Here is a 22,761-nt window from a genome sequence, read left to right on the forward strand (position 1 = left end):
CCACAAAATTTACGATTTGATCAGAAACTTTCTTCTACAAGTATCCTTTTATAATTCTAGTATTTCTGATTTTGGAACAGAAAAAATTACTTTAGTTATTAAATTACATAAATAAATTTATTTTCAATTCAATCGATTTCAATCGATTTTAAGTATCGGTTTTCTCCATTTACTATATACATCGTTTCCGTAACATCAATATTTATACGGATACGATTAAATTTTTAAAAAATATTTAATACGAATTTAAGTGCGATTTTAATTTTTATTTTAACTTTTCACTTAAATTTTCTTTAATATAGCGAAAAAACTGAAAAATATACAAAGGTCATCAATATAAATCAAAAATAAATTCTTGCATAGTACAAAACCGTAAAGTTCAACAATACTTATGAAAAGCTTTTAAATTTTAATGTAAAATAAATGCACGTCTATAATACCATTTATACTATAATAAACTATAATTAATCTTAAATTTTGTTGACACACACAGTATATAAGTATCCTTGGTATCAAAAACAAAAAAAAGAGGAAAGTACAAAAATTTTTGTTTTAATGAATTTTCAATCAATGTCAATTTTAAAACGCAAATACATGATTCTCTAGGGCCATTATTCATCATTATACACAAAATTGCTGGAAAAAAAAAATCGCTACAGTAAGCTTTATAATATAAAATCCCTGAATGGCTCATCATCGCCTGTAATTTTTTAATACCATAAAAGAAAAACTAGGAAAATAAAGGATTCTCTCTTTATTTTTTTTTTCTATTAAAATTTTCTTTTTTGCTTTTTCTTTAATAATTTTATTTAATTGTTTGACTGCATAATATTCACTTACCGCACTCATTAAAACTTAACTAATTAAATACCAATAAAAATAAGGATTTCTTTGTTTTCATTTTAAAAATTACGCGATACTTAAAAATCTTCTTCCCTTATGTATAAACTATAAAATTGCAATAAAAGACCTGTGCAGAAAAAGAATCGTATATAATAAAGATTTCTATAGGTATATGCGGGTTATATGATGTACGAGTATATTATTAAGGCACTTGGAATTGTCATATAAATGTAATTAAATAAAAGTAAAAATAAAAGTAATTTTTATTGTTCCCGGTAGAGGAAATTAAAGTTCCTTTTTCGGTAAATTTCAATTAAAGCAACTCAAAATTAAAAACTCAAACAATATTTTCGTATTTAGAATTTTTATTACAATTTTTTTTAACACAATTTCCAAATTTTTTCAATAATAGTATAAATTTCCTACCGTATCCCGCCCGTTAAAGTTCTTAACGGATTTGTATTCTGTGCACTATTAGTTCTTTTGTCCATTTTTTATAGTCAGTCTAATAGCAACTTCATTATACATAAATAATAAATTAATTTCGATTAAATCTTCAAACAAAGAGAATATTTTCCTTAAATAACTCTTGATCTCCTCGAATGAAATTAAAATTTAAAAATTTCTACCAATCAAAAATAATAAATGTATGTTTTCAGTATGATTCCTAATATTTTCAATTTGATTGCAAATGTTGAAGATTTCTGCCAATCAAGTTGATGTTTTCATATTGTATAGAAAGTCAGAAATACATTCAAAAGAATAAAATAAATTCAATTTTATGAGCAAAGGATTTTGTTCAAGAGAAGTGAAAATACAATATGCAGGCGTACATAACTTATAAACTTAATTTAATTACTAATATAATGCATGTTATTTACTAGAATATAAAAAATATACACCCCAATTGAATTAAAAATTTTAATCTATAATTAGATATTGTAATATTGAATAATATTAATTGGTATCTTACCCTTTTAAATAACTATTGTAAATTGAAACTTTTTTATCATAATGCACTTCCATAAAATATATTTTATAAGACGCTTATATGAGCAGTTGAAGAGTACAAAATGATAGCTAAAATTTTTTTCTTGAATTTTATATTGAATAGACTTTAATATTATTATATTGTATGTGTATAAGTATGTGTAAATCATGATAACTAAATAGATTTGGTACCTTTTCTTTTCAACCATATTTTATATTGACAAAAATTTAACGGAAGCACGAACATTTCTTGTATTATTTATTGCAATTTAGTTTTCATGTAATTTTGTTCTTTACTTTAAAATATATTATTGCAAAAAAAAATATGCAATACATACACATAGATATAAAGTTTTATTTGTTGAAATTTTTTTTGAATACCAAGAGACAGAATTCAATAAAAATAAAATGTTTGAAAAACTTTCAATAGAATTTCAGTTAATAAAACTTAACAACTATAATATAAGAAAAAATAAATAAAGTTTTCCTCTTTTATTGAAATCTTGCTTCTTTAAATAGAATATAATTTCCTTATATTTAACAAAAAAATTTTCAACAACTTCAAGTACCCTCTCGTACATATATTATCTTTTATATTGAAATTTTCCAAAAAAAAAAGAGTTTTCAAAGTACTTTGGGTATAAAAAAAAATTTCAATTTTCTTAATTTTACTTTAAATTGCCTTGATTGAAAAATATACAAAAAAATTGTTTTTTTTTACAATCCATATTTTGCTTAATAAAGCAGGCATTGCTTTCTGACCAGAATCCGGGTCCAAACATTTTCAAGTTGTGTCGGAAGTGTAGAAATAAAATAGTTCACTGGTTCGCGAAATTTTTCTTCTTAATATCAGAATAAATTAATTAACATTCGAATAAGGAATAAGTAAAACAGATTTCCTTCTCTCCTTAATTCCAATAAAATTATTACAATGTTAGCTATTCACAACATAGATACTTACTATAATGGACAACAAAGCAGAACTGGGGAATGAACGGAGCCATATGCGACTTTTAAAGAATTATTTACTGCTCCCGACATCTGCAATCGCAATGTATGTATTTCAAAATGTCTTTTAAATTACTGAAAGCAGGAAACATGAAAGATCAAGTGCAATACAATGTTATTCCAAATTGCATTTCCATCCCACTTAAGAATGATGTAACTTATCGAAAATAGGCCAGCGAAGATAATCACAGGTGTAAACGCTCGGACTACTCCAGGCTCATTTTGAATTTGTAAACTTTTATTGTGTTAATTATAATTGTGTATTTATAAATTTTGTGTTTTGGAGGAAAAAATTTATATCATTTTTGCTGTGATTATAATTTGTAATCTGGAACTTTTGATAAGCTAATAGCAATATTACTTGTATAAAACTAGTAAACAGATTATACAACACATTATCAGACACGACATTATTTAATCTATAATCGAATATGTGCCGACCATTCACTGGATCAGTCACTGTATTCTTATATTCCACTTCAAATAAAATTTTCCTAGAAATTTTCATTTCTATAATGTGACATATTATTTTTAAAAATTTATTCATAAAATATAATATTATAGTATGTATTTATACAGCTATATAGTGTTTGTATGTATTATTTGCATGCTAAATAATTTGAATGAAAATATTTGAATTTCAAATAATTTTAATTTAATAGCATATTTTCAGGCCCATGCAAACATTTCAATTGTCAATATGAGGTATCATGCTAAGATTATGATAAGAAGTTGTTTTTTTTTTGTAAATACAGTCAATTATAAATTTATTCCAATAAATACACAATGAAAGTTCCTAAAAGTATACATATAAAGAACTTCAATGTGATTTTTGACTTTCCAGTAAAACTAGTTAAAGATTTAGAGATAGAAATGAGAGTTCCGTAGGGTGTAAATTTTTGAATGCACAATAAAAGAATTGAATCTTTTTCTATACAATTTTGTTCAAAAATATAAATGCAAAGATTTGAATAAATTCACGATAATAGTAGAGCCAAAGGAGAACATATAAAATGCAATGTACATAAGTTGTATAAATATACTTGCTAGAGTTTCAAAGTTTTCATATTAAAACGGTTTTTTTGAGCATAGAGGAGATTTTTATAATATATGCATATTGAGTTTATGTTCGTCGCAACGAATTTAGAATTTGGGAAGAATTTAAATTTATTTATTTTTTTTTTGCTCTAAATCCTTATAAGAAATTAATCTTCCTTTAATAACCCAATAAAAATAAAAACATAAACCTAAATTAAACTTAAGAGTTTTCTTTTTGAAATTTCTTTTAAGAACTTGAATCGCTATTACTTGCTCATTTATATTCCAAAAAATATGCTTTTTTTTTAATGGAAAAATGTTTGCATATACATCAAATTTTTTATGAGTTTCCGGTCTCATTTTATTTTGCAATCATTAAAAACAAACATAAAAACATATTTAATGCGATTATGTAAGTATGTTGACATGCAATCGAAATTTTCTTTTTTGTGTCAAATTTAAAATCGCAATTTAAAATAGTGATGTAATAATGAAAAAACTATATTTAAAAAATTATTATAAACGAATTCCTTACCGCTTAGATACTAAACAAACATTTTGAAGTCAATGGCCATTACCCATTTTGGACTTGTTAATAGGCCGTAAAATTGAGCTATTCTACGTCTGAAGATTTCTTCGATTATCAAATTTCTTGTTTATATTGACTATTTGACATTTACCACAGGTTTGAAAAAAATAATAAAATACCGTGACATTTTCTTTGAATGGACCATCATTTCAATGAAATTGTATTTAAATAACAAAATTCAACGATACAAAAAAAAATTCTAACTTTAAGAATTTAAAATGTATTATAAAAAATATTATACGTCCCTGCTTTACTCTGTAAAAGAATTTTTCTTCCAAATTCAACCTCATTCTCAGAAAATTATGTACCTACTTCGAAGTATGAAATATACCAAAATTCATTCACATGTTATATACATAATTCCATATTAATTTATGAACTTCTATGTTGGAAGCATTGTAATTATAATAAAAATTTTTTTCAGTTTAATATTTATTTACTGATTGTATTTGCATCAACAAATAAGTGAATAGCAAATGAAATATGTATGTTTATTATAATATATATACATAATATATATATGCATATGTATATGCATAAAATTTCATTTCAAATATATATCATAATTTTGAGGATGAAACTGCAATAAAATACAATATTTGCATTTTGATATCATATCATTATGCATTTTGCATCCATATTTAAATTAAGCTTAAAAGACGTCATAGATTTGATGCTCCGGTTTTAGCACTAATCTGATAAAATCTGAATTTGTAATTGTAAGGTACACTTGGGAAAATCTGAATCAACACAGTTATTTTTTCACAATAAAAATACAAAAGTTATTGGTGTAACAAATTGGATTGAATTTTGAAAGCTCATCAACTTTAATATGCTTTATTTAGGAATTATCTCCCATGTATTATAAAGGTAAGAGAGAGGCCGCAGCCCAACACAAAAGCCCAACACTAGATCCTCAAGTGAGCCCATCAGCACTATTACATCCTCTAAAACCATCCAATATTCTTAAAGAATCCTAATAGGAGTCGAAGAGGAGGCTTCACGCGAGAGCATTTGCATAGCAGATGACGAATATCCGCCTCCGCCCAATATTCTGACTGAAATTTGCAATAAGGCAACTTCAACTTTTTTGGTCTTGGCCATCTTGTTGGAGAAACAACGACACTGCAAAGCCCGATCACAATACTAATATTCATTTTGTTCAGAGAAAATAAACCCGCTGCATTAGTTTTATCTCTTCTCGGCTATCGCGGCCTGCTTCTCTGCGAGTTTGGATGCCTTTTCGAAATACCTTTCTTTATTCTAATATTTTTAAGGACTAAGAATTTGTTATTTTTGTGCAAATGTCGTACAGTTGGCCAGATCAACTCAATTTCTTTTAATTTCTATATAAATATATGTATGCGTAAGTTTTTCTATATATATTATATTTTATCATATTACCATGCACATTTACGTAAATTTGATTTTCAATAATTTTGAGTACAAGGTGAATTATTTTACAACAAATTTTTTTCTCCAGTACAAAAGCATTTGTTGTATTTTATTGTAAATAATACAGCAGCGCATTTATAAAATATTATTTTGCATACATTTTAATACATATATGTATGTAATTGTTCCTTATTAAAACTGTGGAAAACTGCACAATAATATTTTATTAAATTACTCGGTCGGTGCATATAGAGTTTAATGAAATAAAAAAAAAATAATTTTCTATTTAATTCTTCATTTTTATTCAGGTCAAAATAAATCGGGGAAGCACAAAAAGATTTTAAATTCGTATGATTTTGAATCAATAAGCAATTTTATAAAATAATAGGACGCAAACCCCGTAAATATAATATTCCTCAGTTTCAGTTTTTATTAAATTGAATAAATTGAATGAACCTAACGGCAAGTTTAAAACTGGACAAAAATTCATTCAAAAAGGCCTTGTGCAACATTTTGTAATCTTTCTCACGGGTAATCTCTCTCAAATAATTGCAATATTTATCGCCGATTTGGCAACAAAGGAATATTGTATACATAGTTTTTGTACTCTTTTAACTAACTACAGGGATTTTTAATATCCTTTTGTGTAAAAAAATTGTATAAGGTTTCAGAAAGTCATCCTCACTTTTGATAATATTGCTTTATAATTGTGTATGCATATATAGTTAGTGTTACGCCATAGAAATAGGACATATTCAAAACACCTACATTTTTCTGTCCTATTACAACAAAATTATTAGAAAACTTTATCAAATATTTAAGCAAAGAATAAATAAATAGCTTATTCAAGCCTAATATTTCATAATGACTAAGTCTAACGTATTTCAATTGTATAATATGACAATTATATTTATACAGAAATATTTTTTGACCTTCATTTTAAAATTACTTGTCTGGGTCTTGAGTTCTTATACAGATACACCCTTTAACTTATTCAATATACATAAGTGTTATAAATAACAATACAAAATATTACAAATGTTTTTATTAAAATATACGTGCATATAATAACCATAATATTAAATGTATGTACATAAATATATGCATAACATTATAAATATTTATGTACTTTTGTAATGTAACATGTATAATTCATGTGCCTCCCTTCAATTTAAAATTTTTATTTTTATTTAAATTTTATTCAGAAAACCAAATAATGCTAATAATCAATTTTCTTGTATTTTCTTTTTCTTTATTTTCATTGATGGCGATGATGATGATGATCTCTTTCTCTGTGCAACATTTTTTGATGTTTATCCAACCATACCACTCGACTGGAATTCGACTGATGATGATTACAATTGCTGTTGGATGCTGATATTGTGTATGAAAATAATGTAATTACATACTGAAACATTTTCATCTTTTGAACAAAAAAAATTTTGCTTTTGTTTTTTAACACCATATCGCATTATTCAAAACTATGTGTGTGTGTTCATTTCGCCGATTCAACTGAATTTTTATGTTATCCTGATTCAAAATAAAAATAAAAATAAAATAAATATAAAACAATAAATTTTTAATGTTGGATATTGTTTACTGAATTTCTTGTTGGATAACGATGCTCACTTATACGGGATCATATATTATGTTTACATATACATTAATATCTATATTTTTGAAAAAAAAAAAAAACAAATTTACAAACAACAACGAAATATGGCAAACAAAAAAAATAACATCATCTTTGTAAAAAAATTTCTTTCAAATTTATTCTTTCTTGTGTTTTTTATTTTAAATAATAATATCATGAAAATATAAAGTACCAATTCACAAAATGGAAGCTCTGACCGGGGAAACCATTTATCTTCCATGTAATGTGAGCACACATGATGTCGGTGATGATATCGTTCTTATATTGTGGTATAGAGAGGATAAAGGTACACCAATTTATAGGTAAGAAATACTTATGAAAATATTTTTATAATATAATATAATATTGTAATGTATAGATATAATTATATACATACATACATAAATATCTGCATCTAAATATTTTATTATTATTATAATTTTTATTATTTTTCCTTTCCTATGATGAACACAACAGAGAATTTATATTATAAATGTGCAAATATTTTATAAAAGATTTTACGGTATAGAACCGAAGAATTTTTTAGAAGCTCGTGTTGCTGTTCAAAAAAAAAAATTCAGTAAATACATACATACAATTATGATATGTATATGTGCATTTGTATCAGATTTTAAACCACACATTTATTTAAAGAATGCCATAATAATTTCAATTTTTAAAAAGTTCTACTTCAGAAGCCAATTAACCAATAAGATAAAGATAGGGATTCCGTTTTTCCTTATATGACCTGATCTAGACTTGAATATTTAATAAACACCCGCTACGCAGTTGTTTTAAAAAAGAAATCGAAAATTTTATTTTAATTCTACGTTGTTTCCTGTTAAGAAATGGGCAAAAACTTGCATAAGTAACTTCTACTCAAGTATAGTAAATAACTTTTCATCGTACTTATTTTCAAAATGTTTGTGAATAAATAACGCAACATACTAAATATAATTTTGTATGAATCAATTATACTGCTTGTACGCAAAGTAATTTGGCGATTGGGCTAATTTTCTTTTAAAGCTTATTTTCCAGCTGAACAAATAGTAGGTATTTCTGGGACTCTTATCTTTCGATGAATTCGTTTACTTACTAAAGAATTCTAACGTTTACAACGAACCTAAGCTTGAAAATTCTTGATTTATAACATGAAAAATAATCCTAAAATATAGGTATTCATAGATCTTTGTACATATTTTATTAATATGTAAAAATAGAAAATCATCATGACTATCTCAACATAAATCCAAATGCATGTGTGTACCTACGAAAATATTATATATGTGTAAATTGGTATCCATTTTATTTTATAATAAGAAAGGTAATGGTAGAAAATTTCTTTCCTTAATATTTAAAGTAAAAACTATAAAATTGTTTGTTTCAAAATATTACCTGGTATAAGAAAGCCTTGAGCAACATTCAATTTATTTATTACTCCTTATTGCTGAGGCAATATTCTAAAAACTCTATACTCTAAGTGTTCATAACGTATAATAGAATAATAAAATAATATTAGAGAAAATATTAATATTAATTTGTTGCATATATAAAGTTTACTTTCTTTAGAATCTTTATTGTAGATGTGCATAAGATCCATGTAAAAAAATAGAAATCTATATGGAACAAGAATAATTGAACATTATTTTAACAATATAATAATGTTGTTTTATATTTTATTGTACTTAAACCACATTACAAGTGTTGTATGTTAAAATTATATCTATTATAATGAAAATTGTTTTTTCTCTTAGATTTATGAAACTATAACGATCTTATATTATTAGAACAATGTTGACAGGAATTTTTATTAAAATGCAAAATTTTGAATTATTGTTAATATTTTGCACGTTTTTACAACATACTTTAATGGTGTAGAAGTTAAATAAACGTAGTTAAGATGAACGTGATATATAGACGCAATTTTATTATTCAAAAATTCTTTAAACTTCGAAAAAAGTTTCATTTCCAAGAAATTCATTTAAGAATATTGCACGCCAAATAAATTTATTTTTTACTTTTATTCAATTACCTTTCGTACCCAGTCCCTTAAAAAATAACAAATTGCTTAACACGCGTACTTTAGCAACAATACCGAGCAATTAATTTTCAAAGTTCAATCACACCTTCCATAAAATACATTCATATTAGAGAATACTTACCTATAAATATGTTACGTGTGCAAGGTTATTTTAGGCATGTGACAAATGCAATTAAGATGGTAAAAACGATATCCAAATATAGAATTAAATTAAAAAAATATCTAAAAAATATTAAAAAGCGACTCATGGATCATAGTCCAGAATCCGTCTCATTCACAAGTTTTCGTTTTCATTCAAGTATGTTCATTCAAAATTGAAATTCCGTTTAATTCTTATTCCAGAATATTAAAATAGAAAAGTTTTCTGAATAATAATGTATATGTACCAAACCAACCCACATTAAAATTTCTTTCTAAAGAAAAAAGAAAATTGCTTGCATAAAAAATATGTTTTGCCAAAAAAATTTTTGTAATAATAAGATTTCAGGTCTACAACCTACTCTAGTTGGCAAATAAAAAATTCTATTTCATAGACGGGTAAAGGAAAATTAATTTTGCAACATAAAAAAATAAAATATATTTGGCAAGCAATACTTCAAATTAAATTCTAAAGAAAATATTATAAGGGTTACAATGATTTTTTAATAAATTTTTTTTTTTGGGTACACACGATTTGGAAAATTTAATTAGTAATATAATTTTTTTTTCAACTATATGAGATACCGCAAAGTTGGTGTATTTTAATCTACCTAGGTAATCTGCCATAGGTTACTTATAGCGTATCCACTTTTTCATAATACATACTTCAAAAACATTCTGCAATTCTACATGTAATGAGGTTAAAATTTAAAATTTTTATGTTCCTAAATCTTTATTAATAAAAAATATTAATTCTATAGTTACATAATTTGTGTAATTGGGCATGCCGCATTTAATAAGCAATAGCTGTTGGAAATAAATATGAAATTCTTTGTTCCTTTCAGTTTTTAAATTTTTATTGAATCATATGACATATGTAACGATGGAAACGATGTAGACAGCATTAATAGCAACAAATTATAAAAATTAGCTTTGGACTTTGCCAAGAATTCCCAACTATTTTAAGTTTAGAGAATTCTTTTTTGTAGAATTTTTCAAGACCTTTGGAACGATAATCTGCATGGTAATTTTTTTTTAACTTGGGAAACCGATATTCGAAATAATTGTAAAAATTTCGTAAATCTTATCAATGATCTGCGAATGACCATATTTGATGAATTTTTTTGAAAGCCACTACTGGGACATTATAGGGGGAGTACGAGTACTAGTCCAGTAAAACAGTTTAGCTAAAATATGATATAAAAATAAATTCCAAAAATTTTAAAAGTTCATTTTCTAAAATATTGCTTTTAAATAAAATTTGTGAAATATTCTAAACAAGTTCAATTAAAATATCTACTTAAAAATTTTATTTCAAACCTAATAATTTACAATAAATTAACTACATAAGTAATACGAGTATGTAGTCTATACAGTATTTTTAACAATCTTACAAGAAATTTGAAAATCATAAATACTATATAGTATGTTTTTATATGAAAATGTTATACGATAACTTAAACCTAATGTCAGTTCTCCTTAAAGATCCCCTTCTTAATTCCCGTAATACAGATCTGCGTGAAATCCAAGTTTTTCCAGCCATAGGAACCTTATCAATCTATACGTTACAATAACTTGTTAAAATTATTATTCTGATGACAATTTTATACTTAAGTACTTATTTGGATTTCAATTTTGGATTTCAATTTCCAAAAAAACAAAATTCAATTTTAGGTAGGTAGAGAGCTATTTTATTATGTAACACGTTCCCATGTCATTCATTATTTTTTTAAGCACCCACATAACATAATAAAATTTCACTCAAAACTGCTTTAAATTAATCATGCGGAAACATTAATTATTATTAATGTATGCTGGCATTTATTTATACATATTTACAATAATTTTCGAAATCAATATATGTTTTTTAAATAATTAAATAGTGTTGATTTAATACAAAAATTATTTATTTTCTTTATAAATAGCATTTATAATTACGCTTAATGTTTAAACTCACATCCATTATCCTTTTTGTTTTATTCTTCTTGTTGTAGTTGTTTTGTTTTATTAAAATAATTGTAAATAAGTAATTAAATATAAAAAAAATTATCAAAAAGGTTAAAAATACTACAAGTATTTTAAAAATAATAATTAAATTAATTAATCAAACGTGAAATAAATTAAGTAAACTGGTGAAATTTAATTATTTAAAAAACATATTTCGATATTGTTTTTAAGTTTGTGATCTCGCTATGTTGAATTGAAAAGTTTTCAATAAAATTTAATCAATTCGATTAAATTTTTTAAGAGAGTGGGCCACATATTTTATTAAACTTTATGTAATTTTGGCTTATATGATTTATGTGTTAAATTAGAACTTGTTTAGTTCTGCAGAAATCGTGAGCTCTTATAATAGCTACGCGGACTACTTTTTATGAAAATATTGGCTTATTTGCAGTATTCGTCTAGTCTTATATGACATATGGAGTGTCATTGAAATTTTAGTAAGTTACTGATTCGAGACTAGATTGAAATTAATGAAATTAATTAAGTCTTAATGTCATCCAAACTAAGTAGGGTGGAAATTTATTCTTGTCAGTTTTTTACCAATCCGTTGCCCGCCTGTGTGCACAACTTCTATAAACTTTGAAATAGAAAGCTGAACTTTTATACACAAATGAATTATTTTGAAAATTTATTTTTCTAGTTATTCTTTTTGTTATCTAAAATATTTTTTGGATATCCATAAGAACAATTAATAATTGGGTGGGTTTTGCAAAAAAAAAATTTCTTGACTTGTTCAAGGGAAATGTGCTGCTATATGATCCGAATTTATTTGAAACAATATTGGTACAGACATTTGTTAAAATTTTGTGAACTTAAATATCTGAATAAACATTGTTGGTATTATTATTTTAATTATAAGAAAAATATTTTTGTTCATGATCAAATTTTATTGATTTTTATTTTTTTTTTGTGTAAATACACAGTGTCGATATCAGAGTTGGTGATTTAAAAGCTGCCAAACGATGGTCAGATGAATCCGTATTTAGTAATAGGGCATATTTTTTATTCGATAAGGATCCAGGTGAATTAGCTGTACAAAGCACAAAGGAATCAGACAGTGGTGTATATAGATGTCGTGTTGATTACAAAGTAGCTCAAACAAGAAACAGTATAGTTAATTTAACAGTGATAAGTAAGTAATTTAGATTATTATTTTTGAATATTATTTAAATATTATAAAATTTAAAGTAAAATGTGTCTGTTTTAAATTTTATCTATTATATAAAAAATTATATTGTTACTAGACTCTAAATTATCAGTTAGTTTTGATTTATCAATGGTATATTACATAAAACGTTTACAACATGTTATTAAAAAGTTCATGCTTGTAAGATATTTACGGGATTTTTTTAAAAATAAATTAGATCTTTATCAATTTAGTGCACAGTAAAAAAATCACAATAAATTAAAAATATCCCTGTTAGCTGAACACACGAAATTATAATATACGGGAACGCTTAAAGTTTTAAATTTATCAAATTTGCAATAAAAAAAAAACATGTTTTTTTTTTTTCCTACTTTTAATGGTAGCACTTTATTCAAATTTCATCCTATAAACTTTTTATTTTTCATTGCATATTTTATAAAAATGTACAATAGTGTTTTGTTAATCTAAATTTACTTACGCTACCTTGACGTCCTAAATTGAAGTGAAACTGAATTTACAAAAACGTTAATCATAAATTTTACTTACCTTCGTCACCTTTTTTTTCTCTCTTATATGGTTTTTTACATAATGCATTTTTAGTATAGATTTAAATATGTTCTCTAGTATATATATAAAAGAATTAAATTATATAGAGAATGAAACTTTTCATATAAAACGCTAGTACCGTATGTATACGTTGTGTAATGTGTGTAGATTATGTGGTACCTATACGTAACATTAAAATTTTTTTAAGCTCTTTACTGTTATACATTAGGAATTATCTAGGTATTTTTAATAAAAAAGTGTTGACAGCATTTTTATATTTAACATTAAATTTTAATGATTTGCAAACTGTAATTTTAAAATTTTTTTGTAAGATCTTTGCCATTTTGAGGAGCTGTTAGAAAGCCTTTAAAAGGTCTATAATTGCAAAAATTAAACGATTCTCTATTTAAGAACTTATTGTGTTTAACGAAAATATGAAATTGCTAATGGAAATTGTAAATATTGAAAAGACAAGTAACCAGAAAATTCCAGTATTTCAAAATTTTACTTGCATGGAATTCAAAAAATACAGGAGAATCTTTAGACTTTTCCGCTTTGATGACCTTCTTAAATAATATTTCGATAACAAGTGCTTAATATAAAATAGAGCTATTTTTTTTGGAAAATAGATATAGAGATATCAATGTTTAAGTATTTTCAAGAAATTCTCTGTTGTCAATAGTTGTCGAGTCTTACAGTGAAATTATTTTATGTGACGTATAAAAAATTTTCGGTTCGTAGTACCAAAAACATTAATTTATTTTGAAATTATGCTATTAAATAGGTAATTAGAAGACTACACTAATAATCAAACTATATACACTACTTTAATAGGTGTGTGTTAAAAATCTGTAAAATGTACGTACATATAAACAGTACCTATTTAGTAATTTTTTAATCGAAAATTTTATCAAATCACAAAAGCAATTATTTTTTATAATCTTTAAAAGAATTAATCAAAATATTATTTAACACTCCATTTATGTAAAATCAATGATAGACAGCTGCTCTGGACCGGAATACATAAATTATTTTAGTAAAAACTTTCAATAGAAGATTCATTCATATAAAAAAAAAATTCATAATAATTTAACATGTATGTAGGTATAATAATAATGGAATAATATATCAGAAAATCTGCGAATAACACAAATGAATGATTTATAACAACGTAATATATCTATATATTCATGTATCTCTATAAATATATATACATATATATAATATATATACCTACACAATACAATATAATAATGTATGATATGTGGCCAAAATTTTCATGAAAAAGGGTTCATACTTATATTTGATTTTAACAAGTTATATGGTGTGGTGCGACATTTAAAAAAAAAACGGAACAACAAAAATTCAGGAAAAAATGTAACAGCCATAAAGTGTAAAAAAAAAAAATGTAACAGTTTTCAAAAATGTTTAAAAATTTATTTCCTTCCCATTATGGTTGTCGTATCTATTTGTTGTTTTCCCTTGAAGTTGTTGGAAAATTTCCAACAACGGCGTCATTTCTTTTATTTCCTTTTTACACTTTAAGTTATATTTTACCATTATATGTATATATATATTCACGAATATACATATATGAAGATTTTGTGATGTACATAATATACGTATATGAATATTACACAGATGATGAAAATCCCATCATCATCAAAAATGCACTTTATTCATCAAAATGCAACAAGGATTAAAGCAAGCATGGGGAAAAATTCTATTTTATGTTTTTAATTTTTTCTTTTTTTTTTCATATTTTTGCTTTTGATTTTTCTTAATTTTAATTTTTTATTTTACAAAAAAAAAAATTTTTTTTTAACTAACAAAGTGAGGTATGTATGTGTGTATCACAAAATTTTCATATACCACAATACGTAGATAAACGACTCTACGTGAACATAATTATATAAACGCTATATACAGGCGTTTTGCATATATTATATATATATATGTATGTTAGTACGTATAGACTATATTTAAAACTATTAATTTTAATTTTGATAGTAAGCGTTTGTTCATTTTTATCGCTGATGACACTTGCGATTTTTGTTTTTTTTTTTTGTTTTCTCTTTTCCAATTTTATTTTTGGTGTCAGTTGTTGAAAAGTGGAACAAGTTCGTATATAATAATATATAGAGTAAGTCTATAAAGATAAATGGTATTTATCTTGATGTTGTCATTATGGTATGAAAGATAAAACTAAAAAAAAAAATTGAAAAATGAGAAACGAAACAAAATTGTTAAAATCTTTAAATAAAGAAAAAAAAAACAGAATAAATAAATAATTTTTATTATGGTTGCTATCTCATTAATTTTAAATTACCTCTTTCTAAAAAAAAAAAAAATAAAAAAAAAATCAACAATAATAATTAATGAATTCTTTAAATTTAAAAACGCTTTTATTATAGAAAAAGATTTTATATTTTAAAACCATCATCATACTTAATCCTTAATATCCTTATATTTAAGTTAATTAAACGAACTTGTAATCCGTGAAAAGATTTTGAGGCAAGAAGAATAATCACTTGTTTTTCTAACCTAATAAAAATGTAATTAAAAAAATATGAAAAATGTTCTGTTGAAGACAATCCAATCCTACTTCAAAATATGCTTAATTAAAAAATTTTCTTTTTCCTTACAGAAAAGGATCATATCTTAGCTACTTGAAAAGTTTTCGAAAATTTTTTTTGAAATCAAACATTTTAAAACTGTTATTCGGGGTATTAAAATTTAACACAATGATTGAAATGCAAAATTCAGTCGCATAATATTAATGTACACCTATTACAAAAATTTATGTACATATATGTTCCAGGATTATTCATGTCATACACTTGAACGAAAGCTGTCATTTAGTCACTTTAATATGGAATCGTAAATAAAAATACATTTGAATGTCTTCTCATGTAAAGTTTAACCTAAAAGATATAAAAGAATCTTTTATAAAAACTTGCTAAATAAAGCTTCCTGTGCAAGAAGCTTAAACAGTAGTTATTGTTCCTTATTTGAATATACAGTGGTCTGCAAAAGGTGGAAAATACTAGTAAAGTTAGTAGTAATGGTATATAGATTAAATTTTAGATCTCATTGTTGCGCATCAAAAAAAAACAAAAAAAATAAAAAAAAAATAATAACAAATATTTTCGAAAAATTTAGAGTTTTTCAAATACAAATTCAAAAAAAAAAAAAATAAAACAAAAATTCTGACTTTGATGAGATCTATCTTAAAAATTATCGGACATTTGGATTTACAATCTTACAATCAATATTTATTAATTATTACAATTAATTTATAATAAGTTATAAAATTTCATGACTTCGCTCAGTGCCATTGCTATTCTTTTATACAATTAAAATGTCTTACAATACGCAGCAATGAAATTGTGAGTATTTAAACTTCAATATAAGATCTTCAATTATAAGGTTTAACGAGCAATAAAAATTTGCGTAAAATAGTCTAAATATGCCATAATCTTCTACAATTAATATATTAATATTCCAATACTAACAACGAAAATTAAAATTCGGATTGAAATGTAAAGGAATATAAAGAAACCTAAATTGGTCTTTTATAAATTTTATAAATTTAAATAGCCTCTCATTCAGAGTTTAATTCACCTACCTAGGAAGACAAAAATTTTACTGCTCTGGCTTATTATAGAAGAAAAACTACTATTTTCCGAAGAAACAACTATATTAATATTAAAAAAAAATGTGAGAAGAGATGAAACCAAATATTTTAATTTAAAATAAATTTTAAATTTTCAATATAAATTTGAATGATCCTTGAAATAAACCGGACAACACTGCAATATTACCATTTATTTTATTTTAGAATACATTTGGGATATTAAAATAATTTTTTTTTTTGTTTTTAATAAAATTCTCAACAAATTAACATTTTTCTTTGAAAAAGTCAGAGGGGGAATAAAACCAAAAAGAGTTTTCATAAAAATTATTCAATTCTATATTTGCCGTCTTTTAAAACAAGATTTTTCTTTTCTTTTGATTATGTGCTGCTGTGTTATTTTAATACAGCTACTTTAAATAAAAAAGATTACAAAATATCCTTCTTAAAATTTGTAATTTTAACTTTGTTGTATTAGGGAAAACATTGTCATCACCATCATCATCAGTATTTGATTATAATATTATTATAATACGAGATGTCCTTACATTATTTTATGTATTTCAACTTTTTTTTCTTATTGTACTTTTTTATAGTATTAAAGAAAGAAAAGAAAATTTCCCATAGGCAAACATTCAAGCACATAACTGCTTTTCTTTTTCTTATAGTTTTTTGTTTATACTTTGTAGTGCATAGGGAAAAAAGCTCATTCGATTTCTTATATAGTTTTCAAAGGACCTTGAAAGTCTATCAACTTTCATTTCTTTGGTAGAAAACTGAAGATTTTTTCTTGTTACTCTATATAACATAGAAGGATAATAATAAATACTAGAAAATATCGTGTGAATGGAGGAAATTTTTCTTTTTATATAAAAAAATATTTTTATATTAGAATTTTGTTGCCTTTAGGTTATCAACGCGCAAAGATATTACAACTTTTCTTTTATATTCCAATTTTTTTTTATTTTTTTATATGAATAAAATTTTTGATAAGGTTAACAGAATACATAAAAAGTTTTTAATAAATTTTTTGCTGCCACTTCCTTCCTATTTTGCATAATATTATATTTGTGTATATAAACTTATTTAGGACCACCAATGATTAATGAATGCTATAAAGACAAACAAACAATATTATTGCTTTAATATTTGTCATAAAGAATAAATCTATGATGATGACAATGTGCTCCTTTTTTAATATTAAAATATTGATTTGATTTTTTGTTTATGTATTATATTTTTTTTTGTTTTTGTTTTGGACGAAGGATATGAATAAATGTGAATAGAAAATCATTAAGAGGTATTTTGGAAGATCAAATAGAGATTAAGTGAGATTCAAAGATTTTCAAAAGCCATTTTTTTTAAATTTATTTTTATGAGTTTAGAGCATGTTTGTATATGCAAAAGATGTTTTTTAAAAAATTTTGATTAATAAATTTAATGTGTGTATGTATGTAAAACAAAAACAAAAATGAAAATTATTAGAGATTATTGTAATGCGGTAATATTATATAAAATTGTTATAAAAGGTATATACGGAAGCATGTCATGTATAAACTGTGACTTGGTTCGTAATAACGATATAATATGGATTTGTTATGATTACGAAGCTAAAATTCAAATTAGGCTTGCAACGATAGCGGGAAGGAACAATATGGCCGAATCTAACAGAATATTGTCGACATCAGATTGGTGCAATATTTTGGTATTGGTAAAATGGTTTGCAATAAATATAACTAAATACTGAAAATTAAAATAATTTTATAAACAAGTAAAATAATTTAAATCGTCATTTTCGAATGTCATGTCATTTCACATAATGCGCAATTGAAAACAAAATTAATAGATTTTTGTAATTAGAGAGTTTGTCTATAATTTTGATCACACTTTTGGAAATAGAAACAGAATTTTCAGAACAGCGGTGACAAAATTAACTTGGTACCTATCTCCGGTTCTTACTTCTAATTATGAAGGTCGCACATTGACTATTAGAGAAACAGTTTAACAGAAACAGTAAATTTATTTTACAGCAATAAATTGCATTTTTAATTTAAAACAAGAACTGTTCAAATCTGTTCAAAACGATTTTGATGTTTGAATTGATAAAGTAAAAAAAACTATTTTGAATTAAAACTAATTTTGAATCGGTTCATTGCATGTCCAAAGTCCTAAGTCGGCATATTCGACGGCGCCGAAAATTTCCATTAAATATTTTTATCAACTGTCAAATTCGAATAATTATTTTTAACATGTAAATTGCTTTATAACCATTTGTTATGCACTCTTTACACTTGACTTAAGTAATAAGTTTGCAGTATTTTGCTATAAAAGAATTAAAGAAAGGGACACACAAACATTAAACTATAAAAAGTTTTACATGAATACAAAAATAATGCACGAAATCATCACTATATAATTATAAAAAATGTGGGTTGTCTTTATCTACAATTTATTTCAATTCAAAATTAACAACTTTTAAAAGTAGCATTCATTATTTGTTTATGCAAAATAGCTTCTATTTAATTGTGTAACATTTACAACTTATACAGTAAATTTTCCAAAATAAATTCACATTTCTGTGAACAAAAATATTTGTAAGAGAAATAATAAAAAATATTTTTAAAACTCGTGTCACACACATATTAAATACTTAAAAAACATAAAAAGGGCTTGGAAAAATCTCTGAAAATTACAAAACCATTAACACTAAATTCATCAAATCACAAATGATAATTTTTACTTTCACTCATAATCATAACACATAATTTCTTTTAATAAGCGTTACACGTTTATGTAAAATGCACATACAATATGCACACATATAGATACACTATAATATTACAAGAATTATTATTTAGACCAAAAATAAAATCATAAATTCTCGTAATATAAATAAAAAAATAATTTAATATGATAATGTCAAACAAACCACGTATTTCATTTTGATATACGTGAGAATTATTTTTTTAATATACAAGTGCTATGTGGGTAGTATATTTTGGGGGTGAAAAATTGTATAAATAATAAAATAAAAAAGGCAACTCATAATAATGAAAACAAAACAAAAGAAGAAATCATCCAGAAACACAAACATTCCCTCATGATTATTACTAAATTATTAATGAGATAAATGTGTTTCTGTCGTGGTTGTGGTCCAAGAATTCGTGAGTGTATTCGGTCAGTTAAACCAGATTTTACATTTATAAAAAGAAAATAAAAAATCAAAAATGTTAATCCTCGTCATTATCATCATTTTATATGCTTTCCCTTTAAAATTAATCAAATTGTCGCATGATGTTTTTAATATTTTAGATGGTATTTTTTGTATAAGTATTGCCATTTTTAATTTTAATGAAAAAACGGAAATTTAAAAAAGTGTAATTAAAAAATGGTTGTATTTTACAATTATTTTTTAAATGATTATAATTTTTTTTTAAAAAGTAATGAAAAGAATTTGAGAATTAAAAAAAAAAAGATTCTGTTCAAAAAATGAGAAACAAAAAGATTTAGGGAAAAAGAGAAACACGCTTTTGATTTTCACTTTGTTTTACAAAAAACCAGAAATGATTTTGTTTATATTAAAACTATTAAATTGTAATGCAATTTTGAATTCAAAGATTGCATAACGCCAAATGTCTAATAAGGCAAAGAAAATTTAAATTTATTGTTAGAAATGAAAATTACCTCAAATCAAAAGGGAAAGAAAAAATAAATTAGTTATTTCAAACCATAAACAAGAAAATTTTATGAAAATATTAGATTTAATTCAATATTTTTATACATGCAACAAAATTATTTTCGTTTTAGGTTTATAAGTCTTCACTTAAGAAATCGTTCTCAAATCGAAAACAAACGGCAATACTTAAAATATTAAAAATAATATTTTCAGAATTATTATACCTTTAGAAATTTTATCTCGGAATTTTTAAAAAATAAAAATTTTCATTGTTTCAAATAATAAAAATGGTCTTTTAAAAATATTTTTTTTTTGAACAGAAAATTATATTTAAAGAGAAAAATATGACGTTTTTCAGGTCTCATTTAAAATCTCTGTGGTAATTTTATGAATTGCGGTTTTGTGGTGCATTAAAAGATTTCGTGCTAAAACTAAAAAATGTAAAAATTTTCAGAGAAATTTAAATTCAGAGAAAATATATTTTTCAAACATATTAATTTCTATTGAATAATATTCTAGAGAATATTTATTTCTTTATGTATTAAAAAATATCCTTATCATATTTTGCGTGTGTGCATGCATACATAATAAAATTATTGAAATATTTTTATGGGCAAAAGTATTTAACAGTTGATTGAAATAATTAGCAAAATTATTAAAAAAGTTTTATAATATTATAAATTAAAAATGTACGTAGAGCAATTTCACTTTTTTTTTTTTAATAATTCCAAAATCATAAAAATATTCACATGCTAAATTTATTTTTAGTGTAAAAGTTTTAATTAAATTGTATAAAAATGAATTGTCAGTAAGTCTATATAATTATAATTAATATGGCCTAGACTGATTTTGCTTAAAAGTTTATTAATTAATGAATATATAAAATTTGTACATGCAATCTTATTTAAATTATCAAATATTCAAGCGTAGGTTTATTACACGCAAGTAAGATAATATTACTCTGAGCAAGAACAGCAACAAATAAAAAAAAAAATGTGTTTTGCATTTACACATTTATACAGTAAAAATTTAGTTTTGTTATGAACATATACATATATAGAAAAAAATATATTCGCATTTAGTTGTTCTCCATGTGTAGCAAGCAATATTGTTTATTGGGATCAGCATATATTTCAATTCAATATCATAAATCAAAAACTCATTAATCCCGATTTGTAAGATTCAACCTTTTATATACAGTAATAATTAATTACGTGCTGCAATTGGTTATCACATTTGTTATTATTGAAGAAGCTAAAATAATGCTGATTTCCAGAAACATTTTAAATATTGATTACAATATTTTGACACACAAATCAATAATCAAGCAGCGACTTAGTTTAAATATTTAGAGAAATCCAACATTTACTAGATTTGTTATTATAATACTTACTTAAGAATTGCAATGACGTTATTTAGCATAAGAATTCTTAAATTACTCTAGGTTTTCATTATTCTACGGTGCAATCTATAATACAAAAACAGACAAATCTTGAGACAAAACTCCTTAAAGGATTTCAATACTAAAGTAATTTATTGAATATAAAAATAAGGATTATATAAAAATTTAAGGTCCCTACACAACAACCTAATTGAAGATTAAAATTTATGGTTTGAAATTATATTGAGATGATAATTGGGTTAGAAGTAAAATAAAATGAAAAAAAAAGAAAGAAAAAATTAAACCTTAAAAATCAGATTTTTATCTTTTGTTAATTGGTTGACACGAACAAATAAAATACCTTAACCTGTCACAATTTGCACGCAACTGAAAATGGTTTAAATAAAATGGAAACGGTAAACCCTCTGAGGTTTTTATACTCTTTTTATCAAATCTCCCTTTGCCATACACAAACATACATACATTTACACAACATATAAACTCATTTATATTTTCTTTATTTGTTTGTTCGCTGAAATTTCTATTGTTGTTATGTTACAAAAAAAAAAAAAAATTTTTTTTTTTTCTTTCTCCTGTTTTAAAGTATATCACATTAATTATTGTTAACGGTAAAGGATTCAGGCAAATGATTTTTATTTAGATTTTATTTTTATTTATGGTTAAAAGTATACAGC

General features: G+C 24.1%; 1 protein-coding gene across 1 annotated transcript in view; it reads left to right on the top strand.

Annotated features, from left to right (window-relative positions):
* The window catches only part of LOC129605797 (hemicentin-1), a 148,888-nt gene that overhangs the window by 73,232 nt on the left and 52,895 nt on the right, over positions 1–22,761 (top strand). Inside the window, exons 2-3 of the mRNA XM_055515747.1 lie at positions 7,687–7,819; positions 12,606–12,814. Coding sequence (XP_055371722.1) covers positions 7,687–7,819; positions 12,606–12,814 — 342 coding nt within the window. The remainder of the gene's footprint in view (positions 1–7,686; positions 7,820–12,605; positions 12,815–22,761) is intronic.

The sequence above is a fragment of the Condylostylus longicornis genome, unplaced genomic scaffold (genome assembly GCF_029603195.1).
Source record: "Condylostylus longicornis isolate FDR11 unplaced genomic scaffold, ASM2960319v2 ptg000014l, whole genome shotgun sequence".
Lineage (NCBI taxonomy): Eukaryota > Metazoa > Arthropoda > Insecta > Diptera > Dolichopodidae > Condylostylus > Condylostylus longicornis.